This window comes from Corvus hawaiiensis, chromosome W, assembly GCF_020740725.1.
Source record: "Corvus hawaiiensis isolate bCorHaw1 chromosome W, bCorHaw1.pri.cur, whole genome shotgun sequence".
NCBI classification, from domain to species: Eukaryota; Metazoa; Chordata; class Aves; order Passeriformes; family Corvidae; genus Corvus; species Corvus hawaiiensis.
Genome location: NC_063254.1, coordinates 4,399,594 through 4,424,813, shown reverse-complemented (window position 1 = coordinate 4,424,813; position 25,220 = coordinate 4,399,594). Strand labels below are relative to the sequence as shown.

The 25,220-nt window shown below is 43.1% G+C and overlaps 1 protein-coding gene across 1 annotated transcript in view; it reads left to right on the top strand.

Moving 5' to 3' along the window:
* Positions 1 to 25,220, top strand: part of LOC125319334 (homer protein homolog 1-like) — a 368,242-nt gene that overhangs the window by 134,504 nt on the left and 208,518 nt on the right. Inside the window, exons 3-4 of the mRNA XM_048290442.1 lie at positions 14,717 to 14,848; positions 24,351 to 24,443. Of these exons, the coding sequence (XP_048146399.1) occupies positions 14,717 to 14,848; positions 24,351 to 24,443 (225 nt within the window). The remainder of the gene's footprint in view (positions 1 to 14,716; positions 14,849 to 24,350; positions 24,444 to 25,220) is intronic.

Sequence of the window (25,220 nt, the reverse complement as noted above, 5' to 3'; positions counted from 1 at the left end):
CCCATGGCACCTAGGAAAGCCTGTCTTCCCTTCTTGATGGTTGGTGTGGACATAGCAGCTATCTTATTGATCACCTCTGTTGGAATCTGTCAGCATTCATCTTGCCACTTCACTCCTAGGAACTGAATTTCCTGGGCAAGTCCCTTGACTTTAGTTTGTTTTATGGCAAAACCTGCTTTCAGGAGAATCTGGATTATTTTCTCCTCTTTCTCAAAAACCTCCTCTGCCATGTTCCCCCATATGATCATGTAATCAATGTACAGCAAGTGTTCTGGAGCCTCACCCTTTTCCAGTGCAGTCTGGATTAGTCCATGGCAAATGGTGGGGCTGTGCCTTCCACCCCTGGGGCATCTGGTTCCACATGTACTGCACACCCCTCCAAATGAACACAAACTGTGGCCTGCACTCTGCTGCTAGAGGAATGGAGAAAAACATGTTAGCAATGTCAGTGGTGGCACCACTTTGCTGCCTTGGACTCCAGTTTGTACTGAAGTTTAAGCATGTCCAAAAGGGCAGCACTCTGTGATGGTGTGACTTCATTCAGGCCACAATAATCTACTGTCAGTCTCCACTCTCCATTAGATTTACGCACAGGCCATATGAGGCTATTGAAGGGTGAGCCAGTCTTGCTGACCACTCCCTGGCTCTCCAGTTCATGGATCATCTTACGGATGGAGATAATGGAGTCTCAGTTTGTGCGGTATTGACAACAATGCACTGTTGTGGTGGGGATAGGTACCTGTCGTTCTTAAACCCTCAGGAGTCCTATTGCAGAAGGGTCCTTTGAGAGACTAGGCAAGGTGTTAAACTGTCTAATGCCTTCTGTCTCCATAGCAGCTATCCCAAAAGCCCAGCGATGTCCTTTTGGGTCTTTGAAATACCCACTTCTGAGATAGTCTATGCTGAGGATACATGGGGCCTCTGGGCCAGTCACAATGGGGTGTTTCTTCCACTCCTTCCCAGTCAAGCTCACCTCAGCTTTCAACAGAGTCAACTGCTAAGACCCTCCTGTCACCCGAGCAATGGAAACAGGTTCTGCCCCCACATATCCTGATGGCATCAGAATACATTGAGCACCAGTGTCAACCAAAGCCTGGTATTTTTGTGGTTCTGATGTGCCAGGGCATCGGATCCACACAGTCCAATAGACCTGGTTTTCCCTGGCCACTACATGGCTAGAGGCAGGGCTCCTCTACTTCTGATTATTGTTCCCTCCCTGAGGTCCCTTCGAGGGGATCAGATATATCATCCTCCCTTCTGCTATACCTAGGAGCTTGGTCACAGGAAACTGAAGCTACATTCATTCCTGCAGAGTTTCCTTTTAGTAGTTTCTTCTTTTAGCTTACGCACATGTGCTGCTAGGACAGAAGTGGGCTTTCCATTCCATCTTCTCATGTCTTCCCCATGGTCACACAGGAAGAACCACAGGTCAACTCGTGGGGTGTACCCCCTCTCCCTAGCTGGGGGATGTCTGCTTCTGATAACAGGGGCTCTGGTCTGTACTGACGAAACTTGGAGAAGGCCCTCTTTAAGCTCCTTCCTGAGTTTCTGTTGGCTTTCTTCAATTGTCTCTTCCAATTTCTGCATATGCTCTGTCAAGTCTGTTTTCATGGTGAAGACTTGGGCTCATGTCAGGATGTGGACAGTATCTTCATATGTCCAGAGCCTTCTTGTCATAGTGCCCACTGTCTCATTTCCCTCATTCCATTGCAGCATTGCTAGGGAGTGGGAGTATACTTGTGTCCCGAGTTGTGTGAGTTTGAGCCACATCAGTGTTGTATATTTTACCAGGTCTGGATTCTTAAGTGGTTTGGTCGTTATTTGAGAAAAGGATCTCTATCACAGCCAGTTCCCACAAGTGTTGAATTCCTTGCTCCATGGTCTTCCAAGGGCCTTGCTGCTGCTGGAGATCTTGGCAAAGGTATCTCTCCTCCTCACTTGCTAAGAGTTGCATCCAGAGGCTGAGAGGTTTGGGCCTCCTCACAATGCCCTGGTTGATAGTCACATGATGCAACAGAGATCCCAAGTGCCTCACTTCAGTACTGTCAAAAACTGTACCATCACCTGCAGCATCCCTGTCTTGGGGTGATTTTATGATGATACTATATTCCCTGATCATCTGCTCTATGCCCAGAAATGGTTGCTGTAGCTTTAAGGTGGGTCCGGGGGAGGGGGGAGCCTTGGGGCTCTTGCGCAGACTTTTTCAAAGCCTCAGTCTCAGGTGTTGGTGGTGCAGTGCGGACAGCATTACTTTGTTGCCTGGCTAGCCTGGCTTTTGTTAGCTTAGGCAAGAAGTTTTTTTTCCTTTCCCTGGCCTTGGATGTTGGAATTGTAAAAAGAGGCCCGGTGGCTCTGGCAGGGGGAGAAATTGCAGTCCAAAACCAATGTGGTTGATAAGAGCAAGCTCCGTTTATTAGCAATCCAAAGGCACTTATATAGTATACCAGCTTGTTAACTCTTAAGTGGCTTAAAACTTATCAAAGCGAATTTCTGCTTCTACCTAATTGGACTTACATTGGCAAGCTTCTACAGTTATGTTATGATTAAAAGAATTCAGAGTTCACCTCCCCTTCTCTGGGTCTTATCTACACAGCTGTAAATCTTCAAAACTCCCTCTTTGTTCCCAGCCCTGTTATTTTTTTTTTCACACAGGGATTTTCTCATGGAGAGTTTTTCTCACACACAGGCCTTTTGCTTGCAGGCCTATTGCTTGTATAGTTCTTTTATTGGTCCCATAATTCTATCAATGATCCATGTCCCTGATCCTCTAACCAAATCCCAACACTTGGAGACTGCAACAGCAATCCTTCAGTAGTCTTTTTTCCTGAACTGTTGTGTCGGTTTGGCCAAATTTAGAAATATATCCTCTGAGAGAAGGCAGGTCACCACCCCATCCCCACCATGTTCGGGAAAAAATAAATTTTCCTTGAAGGAAAGTGAAGGAGATAAAAACTATTTATTTAACAAACACGCGGGAAAAGGAAAATAATGCTAAATAATAAAATCTTTCACTGTGGAGAAAAAACCTGGGAAAGTGTTAGAGTCCTCCCTTTTGTCTCCTTGGAGCTGGGGCTTGGCCCAGGGCCAAGCCCTCTGTGCTTGGTGGAAAGTCCTCCCGATGTGTTCTGATATTGAAGCAGTCCACAGAAAAAGGAAAAAAATCCAAAATTCCAGGGAAGGAAAAAAAATTCAACTCTCAGTCTCCCTTCGGAGAAAAAGAAGCTGAAACTGGCCAGAAGCTGACTGGGAAGCAGCAAGCTGGGTGCCTCCTCGTTCCCCTGCCGCAGCTGGCAAAAAAAGGTCTCTATCTCTGTGTGACCTTGAACAAGCTGCAAACTGCTTTGAAAAAGTTTTGCTCAGTTTTTCCTTCCCCCTCTCAGGCTTAGTTTAAAAAGGCATAGAAAGGCACAAGAATTAATTTCTGGGCATAGGGCAGTGATATGGGATACACATCATAAAGTCACCCCAAGACAACTGTTCAGTTTGGTTTTGGTCCAAGATCAGAGAGTCGACGGGAGAGGCATTGGCCATGGACCGGCTGGGAGCCAAGGAGCTGCTCTGTCCCAGCCCCAGACCTCGGAACAGTCGAGCCAACAAGAGAAAGGACACCCAAATCCACCAGCTTCATCTGCTGTGAAGAGGAGACTAACATAAGAGATTCACCAGGTTCCCATCTGTTTTTGTCCGAGCTTCTGTGTGAACCCTTTGTTTTTTTCCTTCCCTGAGTCAAAAGCTGGCACCATTTTTTTTTCTCCTCTCCACCGCGTTGTGGCCATTGTATTGGGTTTTTTTTCTCTTTCCCTGACATTCTGGGCTTTTTTTTTGTTCCGGTGTGGGGGTGTGCGTGTGTGGAGGCAAGGTCTGACAGTTCAATACCTAGCATTTATCCACCATTTTTTCCTGTGTCATGTTGGCACTTTGCTTGTAAATAAACAGTTGGGGTTTTTTTCACTTTCATCCACTAGTATTAATCTCTCATTGGCAGAAAGGGATTGTTGGAACCCTCTTTTAGAGGAAACACTCATTCCAGAGCGTTTTCTCCTAAACTTGTCTCTAAACCGAGAGTCCCAGACTCAGATCAACTAGCTCAATACAGACTCATCTGTTTGTTGGGTGAGGTCTTTCCTCACATTGCGGAGACTTTCTAAGGAAAAAGATTTGGTGCTCATTTCTGGTTCTGATTTCTCTGCTGGCTGTGAGGGTCCTGCCTCCCCATTGTCATTCACTGGGCGAATGGATTTGGTCTTGTCGAAGGGGTGACTGCTATTGGCTTAGGCTGCTGTTGTGGTTTAACTGCATCCTGAGTGACTGTGGTGTCTATAGATTTGATCTCCTTCCCCTCTCGCTGTAAATGCTGCTGTACAATATCGAGCGGTGTGCGATAAGCATTAGCCAGGGCCCAGCACAGTGCAATAAGCTGCCCCTCTTTGGAACTGCCACTGCAATTTTCTTCCAGATATTCTGTTACCTTAGCTGGGTTCTGTATTTGTTCAGGGGGGAACTTCCAAACCATCGGGGTAGAGTATTTCTTCAGAATCTGTTCTATATCTTCCCACATTCCATGCCACTCAGGATTTTCCACCACTGGGGCAGATCCCTGGTCAACCTCACTGGAAATCTTAGCCCTGATTCTAAATGTTGTAGGCCATATAGAGGAGACATAGCAGAATTAGCAACAAAAATATTGTGTCTTTAACATTCAGAGGGAAATCAACATTCTCAAAAGGTGATGTGTGAGACCTGAAGGGGGAGAAGGGGGTGAAAATCTGGGAAAAATCATTCCCTCCTATTTCCCCAACAGGCTGAGTGCAATTATTAATAAACTCCCAGAACTAGCAGCTGAGACCAGGACAGGCAAACAGCAAGAAATACACATCCCCAATGATCTTCATTGCCTCTGACATTATCTTTACATAAACTGATATTGCAGGGTGTTTCAACAAAGCAATCTTGGTTTGTGTCCCTGATTTGAAAAAGATCTATATCGGGCAAAATGTTCCATATATACAGAGAAGTATACAAGCTTAGGTGCCACACCCCCATGATTAGACAGAGCACCATGATGACCAGGGAGTTCTGTATCCAATACACAAATGTTTTGGTCAAAATTATTTTTTCACTTTCTCTCTTGTGCCCCTTTTAGTTGGGTGCCAAATTTCTCTTGGTTTAAGAGAAGTTAAGGGGCAGACACTCCAAAATGAGTTACCTCTACTTTAGTTTTAACCAATCCCTTTCCACTAATAAGGAGAGCTGAATGCAAGTAGATACAAGTGAAAAAATAACAGTTTAGTTAAAAAAAAAACAAAAACCAAAAACCAAATAACAGGAAAGAAAAATAACAGTAACAATCACTAGTTATAAAGTTGCTGAAATCTTGCAGACTGCCTGAGAACAAAGAGAAACTCAAAATGGCAGAGAAACCCCTCCCCCAAGATGCTGCCCTCCACAGACAGCATGTGGAGAGACAAAGATAGCAGCAGCTCTTCCCCCCTCTCCCAGCTATGCATGGAGAGACAGAACTAAGAGAAAAAAAAAGCAACACATAAAACCAAACCTCTGCAATTACAAAAAACTCCCTCTTCCCCCAAAAAACAACCAACAGGGAACAAGGACAAAACAAAAAGAAAACCTAGAGTCTAAAAACAGCCAAAGGCCACTTATCTCTCCGGTGGCGGCAGCTTTGCTGAGAAAAGCAGCTGAAACACTGGCAGCTGGAACTCGGTCGACAGCTGGAACTCATGGAGGGACTTCGCCTTCTTCTTGACAGAAGCAGCAGGCAGTTGGCTGGGGCGACTCAGACTCTGCCTTCCCGCTTTGACCTGGCACTGCTGTCAGGTTGAAACAACCGTATGGAGTGGGGCTGTTCTGTTCTTCTCAGCTCGATGTTGCGGCTGTAGACAGGTATTTGCAGAATTTGCCTTGTAGCAGTCCAGGATCTTGAAATGTAACCTCTTGGAAAACCTGCCTGAAACAACCCCCTTGGGAGAAAAACCAATGAAAACCAAGGGGAGCCTCAGCCTGTGCTGCCTCAGCCCCTTCTCCTTGTAAGAACAAATGAGAAAGAGCCGAGAGGCAAGAGCCCTCTGCCTGAGCAACCCTAGCTTTTAAAAGACTGTTCCATTTCTGGCCACAGGGTCTTAAAGAGACAGTAACAATTTTGGGCACAGATAGATGTGGAATACAATAACATTTTGGGTTACCCAGGACAAAGTAGTATAAGTTTGATTTAACTTCTAGAATATCTCAGGCTTGGGAGAGCAGTACTTGGTCTCTGATGCTGAAGTTTCTCCCTGTCACCATCCTGAGAAAATATTTTTATTGTCTATGCATCAGTCCAGTTCCTGCTATTCAAAGAATAAAACTAAGATTTCTCTCTCTTCAACAGAGAAGTTGGTTTGGACCCTGTGAATTTTGTTGCTGCTCTAGGATTCTACAGTAATCATTAACTTTGAACTGCTGGGAGTAAGGTGGGGTTATGGTTTCATGGGAGCAGAAAAAAGCATGTGCACACTGATGCTCAAAAGATTCACAACTCTGTATTGTGAGATAGTAGGACCCATATTGGCAATAACATTTTGAGCACAATAACTGTCATGTGTCCTGGTTTTGGCTGGGATAGAGTTAATTTTTTTCTTGGTACAGTGCGGTGTTTTTGATTTAGTATGAGACTGATTTTGATAACACACTGATGTTTTTGTTGTTGCTAAGTAGTGCTTACCCTAAGTCAAGGATTTTTCATTTTCCCATGGTCTGCCAGTGAGGAGGGGCACAAGATGGTGTTATGATCTGCTCTAATCACAGAAGAGCAAAGAGAACTCTCTGTGAATAAAGTGGAAAGAATCCGGAGGTTCAAAATATCCCCTGAAACAAGATTAAAACCAAACGAGGTTAAATGTTGATACAAAAAAAAATTGATATATTTTATTTAATAGTAAAAGAGAGAGAAAGAAAAAGAAAGAAAGAAATAGAAAAAAAAAAGGGAAGGGCACAGGAAGAGTGACAGAGACAGATTAAGTAGAAGCATATCACGCCTCCGTGGATCTTAATGACATCTCGTTGATCCTCTCCACCTGGTCCTCTTAGTAGTGAGGATCCCCCACTGAAAAGTATAGAATTTAATGGACTAATATACATTTTGGTCAGGTGGGAACACCCAGGTGCCTCCTCTGGGGGGGAGGGGGGGGGAACAACAAGTATGACACCGTCTCTTGCAAGACTCTGGGTCAGTTGCATCATTTTGCATCACATGCAGTGCTCTGGTGCAGGGTCTGGGGAACCGTTGGGGTGGCCTTTTGTTGCACTGGTGTCTCCTGCAACATGCATTAGACAGAGAGGCCAGGCAGTTACGGGGCTTGCACCACCATGCACGGCGCAGGGCCAGGCGGGCACCGCTGGGTCTGCTCCATCATGCCGCTCCAGCTGCGCCTGGCTCCGCCGCCGACACCGCAGCTCACGCTGGCCCGCCCACGCACGGGAACTGCCTTGCTGCCACCCGCAGAGCACTTGGTGCACGTTGGCGAGGCCGCACAGTAGCGGAGGAGCCTGCTGTAACACGCGCGCCGTTCAAGCATGTGGCCCTGCGGTGGACTCCATTGTCCGCTGCCGGGATGGGAAAGGGATGTTTCCCTTCGCAGAGACACAGCTGATATTGTTCAACAGTCTCCATAATTAGATAATATTCATGGAAATATTCTTCCATCGGCATATATTTTGACTCAAAAATTAACTGTGTCCAAACATTCTTCGAAAAGTCTTTGGTAAGAATCGAGTCCCAAGAAACGTAGAAAAAATTTTTAAACAACCATGCCAGGAAGTGTCTCAGTTCTTTTTGAGCTTGAATTAAGCTAAAATTTACATATCGCTGTTCAAGAATCTTTTCAAGTTTAAGATAAATGTCCCTTTGTGGCTCGCACAGCCATGAGTCTTTCCCCGGTTCCTCCATAGTTTAGAGATGGAACAGCAAAACAAAAGCAAGAAGAGAGACTCAGATAGTTTCTTTACTCACGAATTTTTGGGGATCTTCAAAATCTTGATTGTTTCACAGTCGCTGTCTCCAGGGAATCGTTATGTTGCCCGCATTCTCCATCTGTTGCAGTGGGGTCTCCTGCAACATGCATTAGACAGCGAGGCCCATGGAAAGAAATAGGGAGCGATTCTTGATAGAAGTTTCAGAGATCTTTGTTTTCCAGCCACGTGGCCGGGAGACTGCCGAAGAACTGAGCAATCACGGGACAACCAGGGTCCTCCCCGGGCAGGGGAACACAAAACAACCAATGGGGAACAGGATTAGGGTACATGTGACCAGGGAGCAGGGAGACTCTGTGCCTAGGCCATGCCTCTACCCCAGGGTCCCCTCTCCCAGGACCCCATGGCAGGGGGGAGGAACCCCAACAGCCTTTGATGGAGCATGACACCCTCTCAGCTGCCCCTCATGTGAATATCCCATAGATGTGCCTTTCCCGGGGTGGGGGGCTGTCTTGGTTTGAAAGACAGGTGTCTGCCAAGAAAGGCGGGAACCCCCCTTGGAATGGAATAAATAGGACCCCCTTCCCTCCGAATTATTATAACTTTGAAATTAAGGGGCTTTCAGGCAAAGATATAGGAAAAGGAATAACAGTTCTTTACTAGTATGCATATGGATAACAAGGCAAACAAACAACAACAATGGCAGCAACAACAAACAAAATCAGAAACCCAGTAACAGCCTTCTCTTGGCTGTCAGGCACTTTTGATGCCTTATCAGGCCTCCTAGACACAGAGACTGGACAGGAGTAAAAGAATAAAATAGGTATTTATTTGAAAGGCCTTCAAAAGTACACCCTGGGAGCCACAGGCTATTGCCAAAATGGACCCCAAGATGGACAACAGGTCACGAGTTCTTCACACTTTTATAGGTTTGGTTCATTTGCATATCAGGGTTAATTCTCCAATTAAAGCTTCATTTAATGATGTAATTTCCCCAAGCTTGCCCCCTTAGAAGCTCTTTGGATTATACTTTTTGGGCCTAGGATGGTCTGGGTGACCTTGGAGTGCAGGCCCGGAGAGGCTTTGTTATGTCTACCCAGCCTGAGAGAGCAGGAACCAACAGGCCACAAGAAACGTCAGAGTTACACTCTAAGCAGTACAGGATTTGAAAAACACAAAGGTCAAGATCTAAGGCATCGCTTTCCCCTTTGGTGTAGTTACAGTCACAGCTCGCAGGGGTGCTGTTGGCTCCCAGCCAGGCAGGGCAGGTGCAATGATTTCCCTGTGGCTGCAGGGGGCACTGTGGCTTGAGTTCAATCGTGTCTCCCTCACGTGGTAATGGCGGGCGGGCTGGATGGTGAAAATGGGCTGTAGCAGTGTCACTGAAACTGCTGGAAAAACAAAAACCCTCCAACAACATTTTTAATGATAGAGAGTCAAGGCATTACTTTATTCTCTTGCCAGGATGTTGTTCTGGCCAGGATATATCACAGAAATCATCTCATCCACACATAGCCCGGGTGTGCAGAGAGAATCATTCCATGACACATGACCTTTACTAGATTCTTCAGATCTTTTATATAGTCAAAACTCATAGAAACTAATTGGGTCAGTGTTCATTGGTCTCAAGTTGTGTAGTTCTTAGTATTTGGTCTCCTACTGGATCCGGATTTCTTCGCTTCTGATGTTAATTAGATCTTCATTCCTTGATTTTCTTATCAGTCTTTCCCGGAGGAGATGTCTCCAATTCTGCCAGAGGCAGAGTCTGGGGTAGATGTTTGTAGATGGCCACTGATGTTCTGTTGATGTTCCGTGGATTGCCTTATCTTGTTGGGGCTACTCCCAGTCTGTTGAAATGCTAAGCCCATCAGGCCTCACCTAGAGAAACAATGCCCTGGAAAGAAGCTTCAGTTCAGTTCCCCTGGGGCAAAGATGAACAAACCTGGCTAAAGTCATATATAAAAAATTTTTAAACCGGTATGTTTTCCAACAGCAGGAACCTCTGAGCGGCAGCTGGGATGGCAGGGACGAGCAGATACTGGAGTAGTAAATTAAATTGTGCCAGTTTAGACAAATTTGGAGGAAAAATATCCTCTGATAGAAGGCAGGTTACAACCATCCTTCCCCCACCAGGTTCGGGAAAAAATAAATTTTCCTCAAAGGAAAGTGAAAGAGATAAAAAACTATTTATTTAACAAACACACAGGAAAAGGATAATAATGCTAAATAATAAAACCTCTCGCTGTGGAGAGAAACCTGGGAAAATTTCAGAGTACTCCAAATTTTCCTCCAAATTTGTCCAAACTGGCACAAATAGATATGGTCTCTCTCCTCCTCCTCGGAGCTGGGTCGTGGGCCCACCTCCAGGGCCTCCATGGAGAACTCTCCCGAGGTGTTCTGATGTTGAAACAGTCCAGAAGAGAAAAAAGGAATAAACCAAAGTTCCAGGAAAACAAAGTTCAACTCCCGTCTTTCTCCAGAGAAAAGAGGCCGAAAGCTGGCTGAAAAGCAAGCAGGGTGCTTCCTCCCGCTCCCGCCGCTGCTGTTAGAAGCAAGAGGAGTCTGTATCTCTGTGTCCTTGAACAAACTGCTTTTAAAAGTTTTGCTCGGTTTTTGTTTTCCTCTCCCCCCTCTCAGGCTCAGTTTAAAGGCACGGAAAGGCACAAAATTAATTTCTGGGCATAGAGAAGCGATAGGGGATACACATTATAAAGTCACCCCAAGACAGAAATGTATCAGAAACTCCTCAGCTGTAGCAAGCCGCTGGGTGTCCCGGCAGGCAGGGGGTGCAGGGCTACAGTGTACCAAAAAACCCGGAGTGGTGCCACAGAAACATCCGGGCTGGGCAGCAGCAGCCCGGCTCCCGAACACAGCCAGGAGAGGCTCCCTCGGAGGGAGGAGGGGCTCAGGGTCCCGGGGTTTCCCCTGAGGCACCCCAGTAAATGGTGAGGGTCCTTTTTACTGAGGTAGGGTGTTAATAAGGTCCCAGTGCAATGGCTGCTCCCATGAGCAGAGCTTCACTCACGGTAGGAGGAGACAGCAGGAGATGGAGCATTGCAGTGGTGGCAAATTCTCCCCACAGCGACTGCAGCCTGTCCCCCTCCGATGCCAACCGCGATGGTACACGGAAAGGACTCTACAACTCGAAAGTTGTAAAGTAGGTATGTTTATTGCAGCGCTGGACGCATGGGGGTAGCCCCAAAAAACCACACGTGCCAACCACAGTACTCAGCTTGCAATATATCTGGTTACAGATTACATATGCATTAGGTTACACAATATGCCTATACATATTCATCGTCTGTCTCTGCTTCGTATTATAATTAGCTCAGCATTCTATTACGCCTGTGCAGTGCCACTTGGTGGTCGTGAGCCGGGGTCTCTGGGATGAAGTAAGGTCTTTCTCTGATGAAGTAAGCAGTCTACCTCAGGTTTGAACTTTTCACCTTGCTTCCTTGCGCATGCTCTCTGAGGTCCTGGTCCAAGTCCAAACCCCAAAGATGGTTTGAGCCAGTTCCAGGGTCCAAAAGCAGGATCTTTGGTCACAATTTCTTCCTCTTGTCAATGGTCTGGCATCCTACCCTTATTCTCTCCTGCATTCCTCCCTTTTACCTGGCCGGCATAGCAAATGTTCAGCAAGTGATACATTGTTTAGCAAGCAGCTGCAAAGTTTTGCCATACTAGCAGTACCCACAACACTTAACCCCTGAAATCTAAGCCGCTTATATCAGTGAGAGAGAGAGGACCCAAGCCCAGCCCCTCACCACCTGGCCAAAATCTCGAGGTATCTTTGCCCTTCCAAAGAGAAAACCCCCCAGGTAAAGAGAGTAGCCAGCTGCACCCTTCCCACTCCTCCTCCCAGCCACATCTTTTGTTCTCTTAAGTATCAATAGTTATTGTTTCTTAGCAACAGATGGGACAAAATTCCATGAGAGAAAGAAACAAAAGGAAAAATCCTCACCCAAACAGGGGCCCCGCAGCTGAGCTGGTCTGGGCAAGGGAGGATGGGCATTTGTTGCAGCGGGGATTTCTGCAACATGTATAGACAGAGAGGCCCGTGGAAAGAAATAAGGAGCGATTCTTGATAGAAGTTTCAGAGATCTTTATTTTCCAGCCACATGGCTGGGGGACTGCCAAAGAACCCAGCAATCACGGGACAACCAGGGTCCTCCCCCAGCAGAGGAACACAAAACAACCAATGGCGAACAGGATTAGGGTACATGTGACCAGGGAGCAGGGAGACCCTGTAGGTCATGCCTCTACCCCAGGGTCCCCTCTCCCAGGACCCCATGACAGGGGGGAGGAACCCCAACAGGCGTTCACTGCCTCTGACCAGAGGTTAAGCCACACACCCAAAACCTCTCCTCTCCCCTGGGTTGGGGGAGAGTCTGTGCAAACCTGGCAACAGATAAGCCTGGGACTATGGCCTCCACTGCCAAGCTGCTGGGCTGGGGTGTCCTGTGAATGCTGTCCCAGCCTTAGCCATTACTTCCCATACCTGAGATCCTTTCAACAATAGTGTCACTTTTTTTTATCTCGAATAGCCTTAGGCAGTTTAACTCACAGTTCAGGGTTTCAGTCAGGAGGCCCATTCAGGGTGGGCTTTGGTGGTGCAGCTTTGTTATACAGTTTTGCCATAACGGGCAAAGATCTTCTGTCTCTGACAGATGGGAGGGAGCATTGAAACCTAAGTGGTATGTAACAAAAGGTTAACCACAAATAACATTGTAACAAGATGTGCAGGTAAAGCAAGCAAGATAGCAGAACAAGCAAGATAGCAAAGCAAGTGAGATAACATGCCCATCAAAAGCAAGATAGCAAGTTTTAACGGAACTTGCAAACTGCAAACTTAGCTAAAAATAAGTTAGACTGAAAAACAAGAAGCACCAGGCATGTGCTGAAGATAGAGGTAAAAAGTTCAAACGTGAGGAAGACTATACAAGTCTTCATCAAAAGACCACCAGAAGACTGACAACCACCACAGAAGGAACTGATGCATGTGTGAAAGCAACAAACTGATGACACAGCTTTATGCAAATATGAGTATGCTAATGATATGTTGTAATTGTGACATTGGGTGGAAGGACTTTTAAAATGTAACTGAAGGCTAAAGAAGATTGACTGAGTTTTTGGCAGAGATCCCCCTCACTGCCAGCGCTGAATAAACAAACACCTGTTCTGTGCTATAGAGTTTTATTTTCTTGCCTAGTTTTGGGCATCAGCATAGCTGGGACAGCAGACCCGAACTGGCCAAAGGACTATTCCATACCTTAGAATTTCATGCTCAGTATATAAACTGGGGGAGTTGGCTGGGATGGGCCGATCACTGCTTGGGGACTAGTTGGGCATCAGTCAGTGGGTGGTGAGTAACTGTATTGTGCATCACTTGTTCTTTTTGAGTCTTATTCCTTTCTCACCCTTTCCTTTTAATTGCAATTATTATTATTATAATTAGTAGTAGTAATATTAAAATATTTTATTTTTTCAATTATTAAACTGTTCCTATTTTGACCCATGGGTTTTACCTTTTTCTGATTCTCTTCTCCATCCCACCAGGGTAGTAGTGGGGGGGGGGGAGGGAAACAAGCAACTGTGGTATTTAGTATGACGTCTGGGGGTTAAACCACAACAGCATGTAAGAAATATTCATCCTGAACTGTTGTGCTCACAGTGTATGCTGTTTTCTGGGAAGTTTTAAGGACATTGTCTTTCACATGGTTTTTACAAAGCACCTATTAACCAGAGTTTTATTAAAAGGGCTGTGAATTATTTAAGAAATGTGACTGAAACTCTTAGTAGCACCAGACAGATGAGAAAGCATGCCTGCATTTCACTTCCAATACATATATCTGGTTTTATGGCTAGTCTTTCTTGTTCATGTTGGCTGGTTATAACTGTAATAACCATAATTTTTTTTGTTAAATGTAACCCATTGGTGTCCTTATAAGATTTTATCCTGGCATACTCTAAGTCAACTGGACAGTTCCCCATCACAGATTTAGAACGTTAGACAAACTTTAATGTGATGCAAGTACTGTTGAAATGCATGATAAAACTTTAGTTGGTTTTAGTGGAACCAGCATATAAATTGAATAGAGGTCATTTTTTATTTGCATTAGCAGAAGCTGTATTCTGGAAGACGTACTTTCAGCTTGTACATAACAAGAATGAGAGAAGAAAAATTATTCTAAGAGTAGCTCTTCTTCTGTAGTTGGTGTATGACCCTGTTAGTCATGTTTGTGTGTGCATAAATGAAAAAACAGATTCGTACAATAAAAAAATTTAAAAATAAATTGTGCTTCTTGTTTTATTACATGTTTTCCAGTGAGTATTGCATATGCAACAGGGGGAATGCAACTGTGGAACTTACAATGGATCTTGAGAGGCATTGCTTTAGGGAACAAAGAAATACACTTTTGAGACAAAAGACAACCTCACTAGTTCTTCTATTCTGATTGTATTCGCCTATGTGGATGCTTTAAAGGAATTTTTTTAGATTTGCTGTCTATTCAATGACTACTTGCAATTGCAAACAGATGCCCCTCCCCTTTTGCTCCTTTTAAAGAATGTATGCCAATATATGCTTTATAATTTTAGCTGTGATTGAATTAGAAATTGTTCCCTAGTTGCAAGTTTGTCTCAGTGTACACAGATCCTTGCCTATAACACTGGCATTTTCAATGATTGAGTAAACTTTAAAAAAAATCAAAACCACAGAGCCCCTTTTTTACCACTATTATTTTTTTTTCAGGCAATAATAAATAGCACTATCACCCCCAACATGACATTTACAAAAACATCCCAGAAGTTTGGCCAATGGGCAGACAGCAGAGCAAATACAGTCTATGGTTTGGGATTTTCATCTGAACATCACCTTTCAAAAGTAAGTATGACCAATGACAACTATTTGGCCAATCAAACAACTTAAGAATCAAATACTTTTGCCGGTTGTATCTAGACTCTTCTCACTACTGTTGTTGTTTGAAAATAGTTTACAATAAATGTTCTGTATCCATTCTTATAAAAAGACAAGACAAAATTGTTATAACACTTTGTTGCCTATGAATTTTCTTTTAACTGATTAAGGAGGGTAGGGAGATTCAAGTTGTCAGAGTGTATGCTGATAATTCTTTCTAAGTGTCATAGGTTAGCAAGCTGAGTCTCGGAAGTGAAGTTCTCCTTACAGCTTCCCCCCATGACCTGACAGAACCTATCAGCTGGCCAGTTTGAATATGGACAACTCTTTAAGCCACTTAAAATTGTGACCGCCTCTGTGATACACACTTAAGAATAGACAAATTCCCCCAAGCTCTCTCTCTCATTTCCGGTGCTGGGACAGGTGGCTGCAGGCCCCGTGTGGGGTCCCGTGGGCCCGGCCCAGGCCCTGTTCGGGCTAGGCCGGGCCGGGCCACGGCCATCCTGGAGCTGACGGGCCTGTTCCATCCGTGGAACCCCCCCACTGCCTTGCTGTGGGCAGCCTGAGCGGCTTGGCTCTCCCCCCTCTCCACTGCGGTAAGCCACATTCCAGCTGCAAGGCCGAGGTGAGATTAACCCTTTTATTGCTGTGAAGAGCTGAAAACCTGAGGGAAGAGAGAGAGGAGATGCTTAAAGCTAAAATTCTGTTGTGAAGCTATGATATATCAGAGTATCCCGTTGTAATTTCATGAAGATATGGGGGGTGGAGTGTTCAACTCGTAAGCAAAAGCACCTGCTCTGAGATAGGCAGATGCTGACGCAGCTGTAATTTCATGAGAAGTTTGGACAGGGAGAGATGGACTAGATGAGGACTTTTGCTCCAAATGGGAAAGGAGAAACCTCAGTCCCTAGAGATGCTCCCAGAGATAGTCCTAAAGATGAAGATGAGGAAGACCCTTTGCTCCCAGGGAAGGAGAAGGGCCTCTGTTTTTTGTTTCTGAACGGCTCAACCTTAAAATTGTACCCCAAAAACTTCAAGAGTGGACCCTCGAAAGCAGTTGCGGGAAAAGCTGCAAGTTGGGGGAAGGGAGTCACATGCGAGCAGAGAGACTCCTCTTCCTAAATGGACTGAACAATATTTGGAAGTGGGCGGCTGTCTCGTTGTGATACTGTTTTCATAGCACGAGCAAGAAGAGACTTCTCTTTCTAAATGGACTGAACAAGGTTATTATGGAAGTGGTAAACAGACTGAACATCTCAAGGGTTGTCTTTTTACATTGTCAGTGGGAGAAGGGAGGAAGGTGGGGGAAGGAGGAGAGTTCTGAAGGTATGGTATAATTTTTTTTCCCCCCTCTTTTATGTCTGTTAATAAACTTCTTTATATTCTTTCAAAGTTGGTGCCTGCTTTGCATTTCTCCTAATTCTTATCTCACAGAAGATAAACAGTAATGAGTATTTTGGACCAAACCACTACACTAGGTATTCACTTGTTAGGTTCTGTTAAGTTTCTCTTAAAGTTGTTCTTTCATTACAGTTTTTCACTATAGAATTTAAAAGAGTAGACTATGTAGTGTTTCTTCTGTGTTAAACCTCCTAGAAAACAATTGTTGATAGTTTTCTGATGCATTTTTGTCTTTTAAGCCACATTCACTTTCACTTTTTTTGCTGTGTAGCGCATCAAATTACAGATATTTCAACATGTGCAAGCTTAAATAAAGCTAGTGTGAAAAATATTCAATATAAAAGAAAATTACATTTTTTTTGTTGGAATACAAAAGTTGACAGTTTTACTAAAGAAACCCAGTTCCCTATGAGTTTTTTTCTGGTCTGCTTGTGCAGGAGGGAAGTCCACCTTAATCCAAGGAAAGCAGTAACTCCTTTTACCTAAAGTCATGGTAGGGTTCCTGTGAGCACCCTTTCTACAATCCCTACTGTTATTGATACCACTTTGGTAGATGAGTCCAGGAACCTGTAAAAGTCAGTGTTGTTTTTCTCCAGATGAAGAATTCCATTTTCAGTGTGAAAACATGTTTCTACATTAAGCAGAGAATTTTCGTCTTTGAAATATACAAAAGATCTGGAAATACAAATGCAATAAAAATGAATGTATAATAAATGTTTGAGTAAAGAATAATGATTGGCTTTTTATTAAAAAACCCAAAATAAACAAAGAAATCATACTGGCCCTTTTGAGAAAGTAATTATCACTGTCCAAGGATAAGCATGGTCCTGTCAGAAAACCATTAAAAAAAGAATCAGTAAATCTGCTTTATTTGGACAGTATGATATGCTTGTAAGACTTCTTCCTTTCGTAATCTGATTGCTTTCATTTCTATGAAGCATCACACACAGGAAATTCTGAGTGATATTGAGTATATGCATATGCATTTGTGCACGGGGCATTGCTTTAGTGAACTTAGAAACTTTGTCATTTATTTAAATTGATGTGTATGTCCTAGAGGCACTTGCTTGCCAGCATGCTAATAATTTATTTAATATTTCAAAGGATTTAGTATAAATCCTAATTTAGTTTATCTCTCATATATTTGTTGCAGCGGGGATTTCTGCAACATGTATAGACAGCAAAGCCCATGGAAAGAAATAGGGACTGATTCTTGATAGATGTTTTTCAGAGATTTTTATTCTCCAGACGCATGGCCGGGGTCCAGCCCAAGAACTGAGCAATCACGGGACAACCAGGGTCTTCCCTGCACAGGGGAACACAACCAATGGGGAATGGGATTAGGGTACATGTGACCAGGGAGCAGGGAAAATCCCGTGCCTCTACCCCAGGGTCCCCTCTCCCAGGACCCCATGGCAGAGGGGAAGAACCCCAACATATATTAACTTGTTTTTCTTAGCCATGGAATGCTTCTTTGGCGGCCAAGTATCATGCTGTAGTCATTCATAGCCTGTGTTTCCCTGCCTTTCAACACTGGGTTGTCCTTGTCAGTGAAAACATTTTGATTTTTTCATCTGTCCTTTCCTTCACTCTTTCCTTGCTCTCCCCAAGAGATACTTACTTCCTTCTTAATTGCAGTTGTTTCAATCCCAGTCTTTTGCTGCCCTCATACTGATGTCTAGAAGTTTTCAGTATGCCCTTGGCTCAAAACTTTACATTGTTGTTGAAAAAATAATCTGAAAAGCTACAGTATTTTAAGTACGTTTGATTAGCAGTTACTCAGATTGTTGTGATTTATGAAAAATACACAGATTTATTGAGAAAAATTCTGAGTCACGGGCCTTTTCAGAAGCTTATGGTGATGAATCTTCAGGACCTTTTCAGTAAACTGTTTCCCTTGTATTATATCTTAATTATAAAATTGTGATTTTCATGTGAATTAAAATTGCTGATAAATGCTACTAAAATTCATAAAGGCAAAATTTTTTGTGTTATTGTGAAATTAACAAGCATATTTGATGGAGGGAAAATAAACAATTATTCAACTGCTGGAGTTGGTAGATATATTCATCTTGGAATCAGAAAAACTGAATTAGAAATCCTGGATCTGCTGTGCAGCTTCTGAGAAATCACATCTGTCTTCTGTTTATTCTCTTGTGTCTCAGCTCATATTACTGTCTCATTTCTGTGCACTGGCACTATAGTCAGATTTACCAGAGTGCTCTTTAGTACACCTAGCATTGTAGGACATGAAATCTAATAAGGTACTACTGGATATTAGAATAGTGCTAGCAAAAAAAACCTATATTAATGGTTTTGTTCAGAAACAGGTTGCTTCTAGAAGTTGCCTTAAAAGTTGATTCTGAAACTTTTTTCTGTACTTGGTTTATCAAAGTCTCAAAGTGAACAGCTGTGTTGTATGTAATTTCTTTTGCAGCAGTGTCTTTGGGCCCCGATGAAATATTTCAAGTTCCAGGGAACAAAAGACAGAGTGCAAACCACAAAAAATGTAGTCTAGTCTGTGTCTGACATCAACAGGTTAATGAAGCAAACAATCAGAGCAGAGATAATAAGTCATGTCTTCTAATAAGCTGGTTATTCTCAGATCATTGTCTGCTTAGCAATGCTGCTCTAAACAAGCAGATGATTTCCAAAGCATATATCAAGTGTTTGAATTTTGGACCATTCCTCTTTGGTTCGTGTGCCTTTGTCCCCCTAAACTGATTACTAGGGTAGAGTGAAACAGTGGTAACCTTTTTCTGGACGATTATTGAGACTGTGAGAATTAGTGGAGCAAGACTATCCAGTATAAAGTCACTCTAATCAACTTCATATGCAAACAGTATAGAAGAAAATTAATTAAACATTTGTTTATCTTCTTTAGACCTTTTCTCAATGTCAGACCACAAATTCACCTCAAGATTGTTCTATCAGGACTCAGGCAAAAGTCAGTGATACCTAAAAGATGATTCTTATGTTGAAGGATATTCTTTTCACAAGATCAGGATTTCTGAGCAGAGTCCCTCTTGCTGCTGTAGTAGGAGAAACAGAATGCCCTATGATATTTAGAGAAATCTGAGGCTAATTTCTGAAACAGAATATAAATCTGTGCTTTTGATAGTATCCTGCTGTATGGAAAGAAATATTCCTTGTCAGGATTGCTATCTGTTTTATACCTTTGAATTAGTTGGCATGATTTATTCCAAATAACTAGAATATGCTAAGTGCCAAAAGGACTAGCACAGGTACTAGTGAGATCCTCCTGTAGTCTCCCCCCACAATTTTTCCACCTCTTCCTTAAATTTTTAATCCTCCAGAGAACCCTTCCTTTCATATAATGAGATATCATCTTTGTTATTTAATAATTTTATCAAGATATTACCTCAGGGAATTCTAGTAATTTTTTTAATATTTCCACTACGTTAGACTTGTTGGCTCTTTCTTAGAATGTTATCAATTTATCTATTTGTGGTGGTTTGACCCTGGCTGGCTGCCAGACAACCACCAAAGCTGCTCACTCACTCCCCTCCACAACTGGACAGAGGAGCGAAAATATAACTAAGGGTTCATGAATTGAGATAAGGACTGGGAGAGATCACTGTCATGGGTTAGCAAGCATAGCCCTGGAAGTGAGTCTTGCAAAGAGGTGCTTACAGCTTTCTTTATGACCTGACAGAACCTATCAACTGGCTAGTTCAAATATTGAAAATTTTTTAAGCCACTTAGAATTTTGACCACCTCTGTGGTCCACATTTAAGAATGGAGAAACCCTGGGAAGCGCTCTCTCTTGCTTCTGGCTGGGGCACAGGTAACTGGGCTGGGCCGGTACAGGGCTCAGTGGGCCCTGCCGGGCCCTGCCGAGTCTGGGCCAGGACCTGCTCAGGCTGGGCCTGGGCTGGGACACAGCCATCCTGGAGCCGTGAGGCCCTGTTCCACCCGTGGCCCCCCCACAGCCCTGCTACGTGCAGACAGCACGGCCCTGCTCCGCCCCCTCCAGTGCGGCCAAAGATTCAGCTGAAGCTGCTCTGCTGTCCGGCAAAGATCATGTGACCTACAGCGATAAGCAAAATTCCAGCTGCAAGGCCCAGGTGAGATTAACCCTTTTAGTGCTGTAAGTTTCCTCCAGAACAGATGGAGCCTGCAGACATTAAGTAAAGAAAGAAGAGCTGAAATCCTGAGGGAGGAGAAAGAGGAGATGCTTAAAGCTGAAATTCTGTTGTAAAGCTATGGTGGTGATGGACTACGATATATCAGAGTACCTGTTGTAATTTCATGAAGGCATGGGGGTGGAGAGTTCAACTTGTGAGCAAAAGCACCTGTGTTGGAATAAGCAAATGCTGAAGCAGCTGTAATTTGATGAGAAGTTTGAATAGGGAGAGATGGAAGTGATGAGGACTCTTGCTCCAATTGGAAGGAGAAGACCTCTGTTCCTAGAGATACTCCCAGAGATAGTCCTAGAAATGAAGATGACGAAGACCCTTGTCTCCCAGGAAAAGGGGAGGGCCTCTATTCTTAGAGATAAAATGCTCCCAGAGATGGGTGAAGAGAACTTTTGTTTTTGAACAGCTCAACCTTAAAATGGTACCCCAGTAGCTCAAGATCAAGCAACCTCGAAAGCAGTTGTGGGAAAAGCTGTAAAGTTGGGGGAAGGGACTCTCACATGCGAGCAGAGAACCAACCCGGGCGGCTGTCTCGTGATACTGAAGCCATGAGAGAATCTCTTGTGGGGATGTCTCCATAGCATGAGCAAGAAAGACTCCTCTCCCTAAGCGAACTGAACAAGGTTATTATGGAAGTGGTAAACTGACTGAACATCCCAAGGGTTGTCTTTTTACGGTGGGAGAAGGGAGAAAGGTGGGGGGAGGAGAAGTGTTCTGAAGGTGTGGTATGATTTTTTTTTTTTCCCTTTCCTTCTTTTAGGTCTGTTAATAAACTTCTTTATATTCTTTCAAGTTTTGTGCCTGCTTTGCTTTCTCCTAATTCTTATCTCACAGAAGGTAAATAGTAATGAGTATTTTGGACCAAACTTCTACAATCACTCATCAAATACCATCACGGGCAAAACAGGCTCAACTTAGAGATATTACTTGAATTTATTACTAACAAAACCAGAGCAGGATAATGAAAAGTAAAATAAGACCCTTGAAAACACCTTCCCCCCACCCCTCCCTCCTTCCCAGCTCTACCTCCTTCCCCAGCAGCACAGGGAGATGTCGAATGGGGGTTATGGTCAGTTCATCACCTGTGGTTTCTCCCACTGCTCAGGGAGTAGTCCTTCCCCTGCTGCACCATAGGGTCCCTCCCACAGGAGATAGTTCTCCATTAACTTCGCCAATGTGAGTCCATCCCACTGCTCTAGTGTGAGTCTTTCCCATGGGCTACAGTTCTTCACAAACTGCTCCAACATGGGTTCTTCTTCCATGAGGTGCAGTCCTTCAGGCACAGCCTGCTCCAGCATGGGTCCCCCACAGGGTCACAAGTCCTACCAGGAAACCTGCTCCAGTGTGGACTCCTCTCTTTATGGGTCCACAGGTGCCTGTCCAGGAGCCTGCTCTGTAGGAGCTTGGGTGGGTTGGACGGTCGGGACAGAGACGAGAGATCTCTGAAGTCAGATCTTGGAACATGCGGTTTATTGCAAAGGGCGTGGGTACAGGGGCACTGCTTAGAGCTGCCAGCCGCAGCTCGGAGCAGGCCCAAGAGAGCAAGAATATAAAAGTAAGAGCGAGTAGGTAAGAGCGGAGTAAGAGTGAGAGAAGAGAGAGTAAGTAAGGGGGGTAGTAAGTAAAAAGGGCCAAAGTTCTCGTTACAATACAATAAATCATCTTCTGTACTGAATATTCTAATTTTCACTAGCCAATCTAGTACAAGATACAAATCCTATAGCATTTACATACAGCCTATAAGAGTTCTTATATTACCATAGAGTGTTACATTTTAACTCCTAAAAACTACTCTTTGGACCCCTTCTGCTGAGCTAGTAGGGTCTGCTCTGACCCTTGGACCTGCCTGCAAGCAGAGGGTATTGTTCAATCAAGAGGGGATTACCTTCAGTTGGCCATACCATTGTTTTCCAGTTGTTCAGTAACTAAGACTTGGTATCTCAAAGGTGGCCTTCATTTCGATGTCGCTTATAGTTTTCATATTCCCAAAATCTTTTGTCAGGCAATCATATTTATAAGGCTTTCCTGTTTCATCTTCCCCAACACTGCTCCAGTGCAGGCTTCCCACAGGTTCATAGCCCTCTCTCGAACATCCACCTGCTCCAGCATGGGTCTCCTCCACAGGCTGCAGGTGGATGTCTGCATCCCCATAGTCCTCCATGGGCTGCAGTGGCACAGCTGCTTCACCATGGTCCTCACCACGGGCTGCAGGGGAATTTCAGCTCCAGCACCTGGAGCATCTCCTCCCCCTCCTTCTCCACTGACCTTGGTGTCTGCAGGGTTGTTCATTTCTCATATTCTCAGTCCTCTCTTCTCTGAGTGCAATTACCTCCATGCAATAACATTTTTACCTTCTTAAATATGTTATCACAGAGGCATTACCACCATTTCTGATTGGCTTGGCTCTGGCCAGCTCTGGGTCTGTCCTGGAGCCATCTGGCATTGGCTTTGAAAACCTGGCCATGCAAACCCAATACACTAATTTTATTTTTTTTTAACAATTTCTACTACTGTGATACAGAAGATTCTATTTACTGCCTTCTATGTCTTCAGCCATTCTAAATCTCAACATTATGTTTGCTCACTTACCAATCCTCTGGTCCTAAAGCTGATTTAAATAATAGGTTATCCATTAGATTTTGTGGTCTATCTACAACTCTTAAATAAGTATAATGAAGTTCTGGTCATCTATTGCCAATTTTATTATCTGTTCTGAGACCTTTTTTGATACTGAATTAGAGTTTCTGGATGGTATATTTTGTCTCCTTCTATATTTAGGAAACATGCTTTTAAATAACCTGACAGACAAAATATAGGATACCAGTGGTAAGAAATGATACTTCCTCAAAAACTAGGTTTTTTAGATCTTGAACAGCAAGTGAAGTTCTGATTGAAAATAGTTGAGGAGATTGAGTTAAACAAAGGTAGTCTTCATCCCTTTTGAATACATGCAGTGCAAAACAATTTCTTTGTATGCTGCTGCTGGAGAGATTTAGAAGGTGTTGGTGAAGTTTCCAGTGTTTTTGCAGAATAATTTCAGTCTTGAACTGATCATAATAAGATCATGTTTTGTATAAAAGCAGTAGAAGCCAAAATGAATGTTTAGTTACTATAGTAGTTAGTATAGTATCAAGCTGAGATCTATGAAGCCAAATTTTTCTCTAGCCAGAGAATCTAGGCCCTATTCCTAATAAATTGATTTAATTTATCAATTTTAAAAGTGCATATATTTCTAAATTGCTGCTTTAGCTATTTTCTGTAAGATGTACGTGTAGCAGAGAAATCAAGCTTCATAAGGCATTTCAATGTGAAATTCTTGAATTTAGTGTTTGGTATATTCGAGTGTTCAGTTCAATTAATTTATTAACTTGATTCATGTCAATCAACAATCAAGAAATGAACTTGACTCAATATTCCTACTGCTGCTTTCTAAATTAGCTACCAAAATGATAAATGCTGTTAAAATTTGGGAAGAAATTGATATTGTTTCAGTCATGAAAGAATGAAGCCCATTGAAGGCTCTAAGCTAATAGTGACCATAGTGGGTTTCAGAACCAGATCATTTGTTGTCAAGAAAACAGTAAAACCTGAATCTGAAAGTAGCTGTGCAAGGCATCTTATCATGATTATATGCCATATGAGGTGGTTTTTTTAAACACTATCAGCAACAAATAAAACTTTGTTGCATCATAAATTTCCTGTCATATAAACAGAGTACATTATGTCTGAAAGGTATGTCACTGTGTAGCTATATTAAATAAATATCTAATGAGAAAAATTTAAAAAATTCTACTGTCAGAATTTGACTTTGTAAAATATTAACTGCAGCATTCTGTTCTGCATGTAATATAACAACTTCACACCTACTCTTTCTCTTTTTCCTTTTTTTTTTGAACGTGTACCTTCAGTTTGCAGAAAAATTTCAGGAATTCAAAGACGCTGCACAACTAGCAAAGGAAAAATCCCAAGAAAAGATGGAGCTAACAAGCACACCCTCTCAAGTGAGTCTTATTGCCTGATTCAAGCCTAGTACTTCATAGTCTGTGTTACCGTATCTTTTACACGTTGTATTAAAAACGAACAGAGTACTTCACAGTTTCCTTGAATCTTCTCATCAGTCAGCTAGAAGTGTCAAGAAGTCTAAAAATGCATTTAATATACTTTGCAGAAGTGTCAAAGGGGCTTGCTTTAATATGAAATTGTACTTTTGTTTATTCCCATCTTTCTTTGAGTTTTCCCCAGAAAATATGAGTAAAGATGGTGAGCAGTTATGTAAGTCTATAGTAAAGACCTTTTATGTTTTTTCTTACTGTATCTATGAAACCTCAGGCGATGCACTCATTACAACAAAAACTGAAGTTAAAACAGCAAACTATATTTACTTATTTCCTCCTGTTGTAGTATTCATTTGTGAAATGTGTTGAAGGAAGATGGCAAACTGAGGTGTGGATTCTGGGGTTTTATTGTTAGCCATGTTGTAACAGAAGAATTTATAAAAGACATCTCAAAATATGAACTGAGTTAATATAGACCTAACAGGAAATCAAATTAATATAGTCAAATTTACATTAGTCATGACTAAAATTAATTTACTTGAAAATGGATGCTTTGAAATTACTTTAAAAAAATACATTTTATGAGGCTTTTATGCCCCTCCCCTCCAGTGTTTCTGGCTGCGTGTGTAGCTATTTGCTTTATTTTAAGCAATAGAAAAGACAAAAATAGTTTCTCCTCTTGGAGGATGAAGCAGCTTTAAAACTACAGCAGGGGTTCCTGAG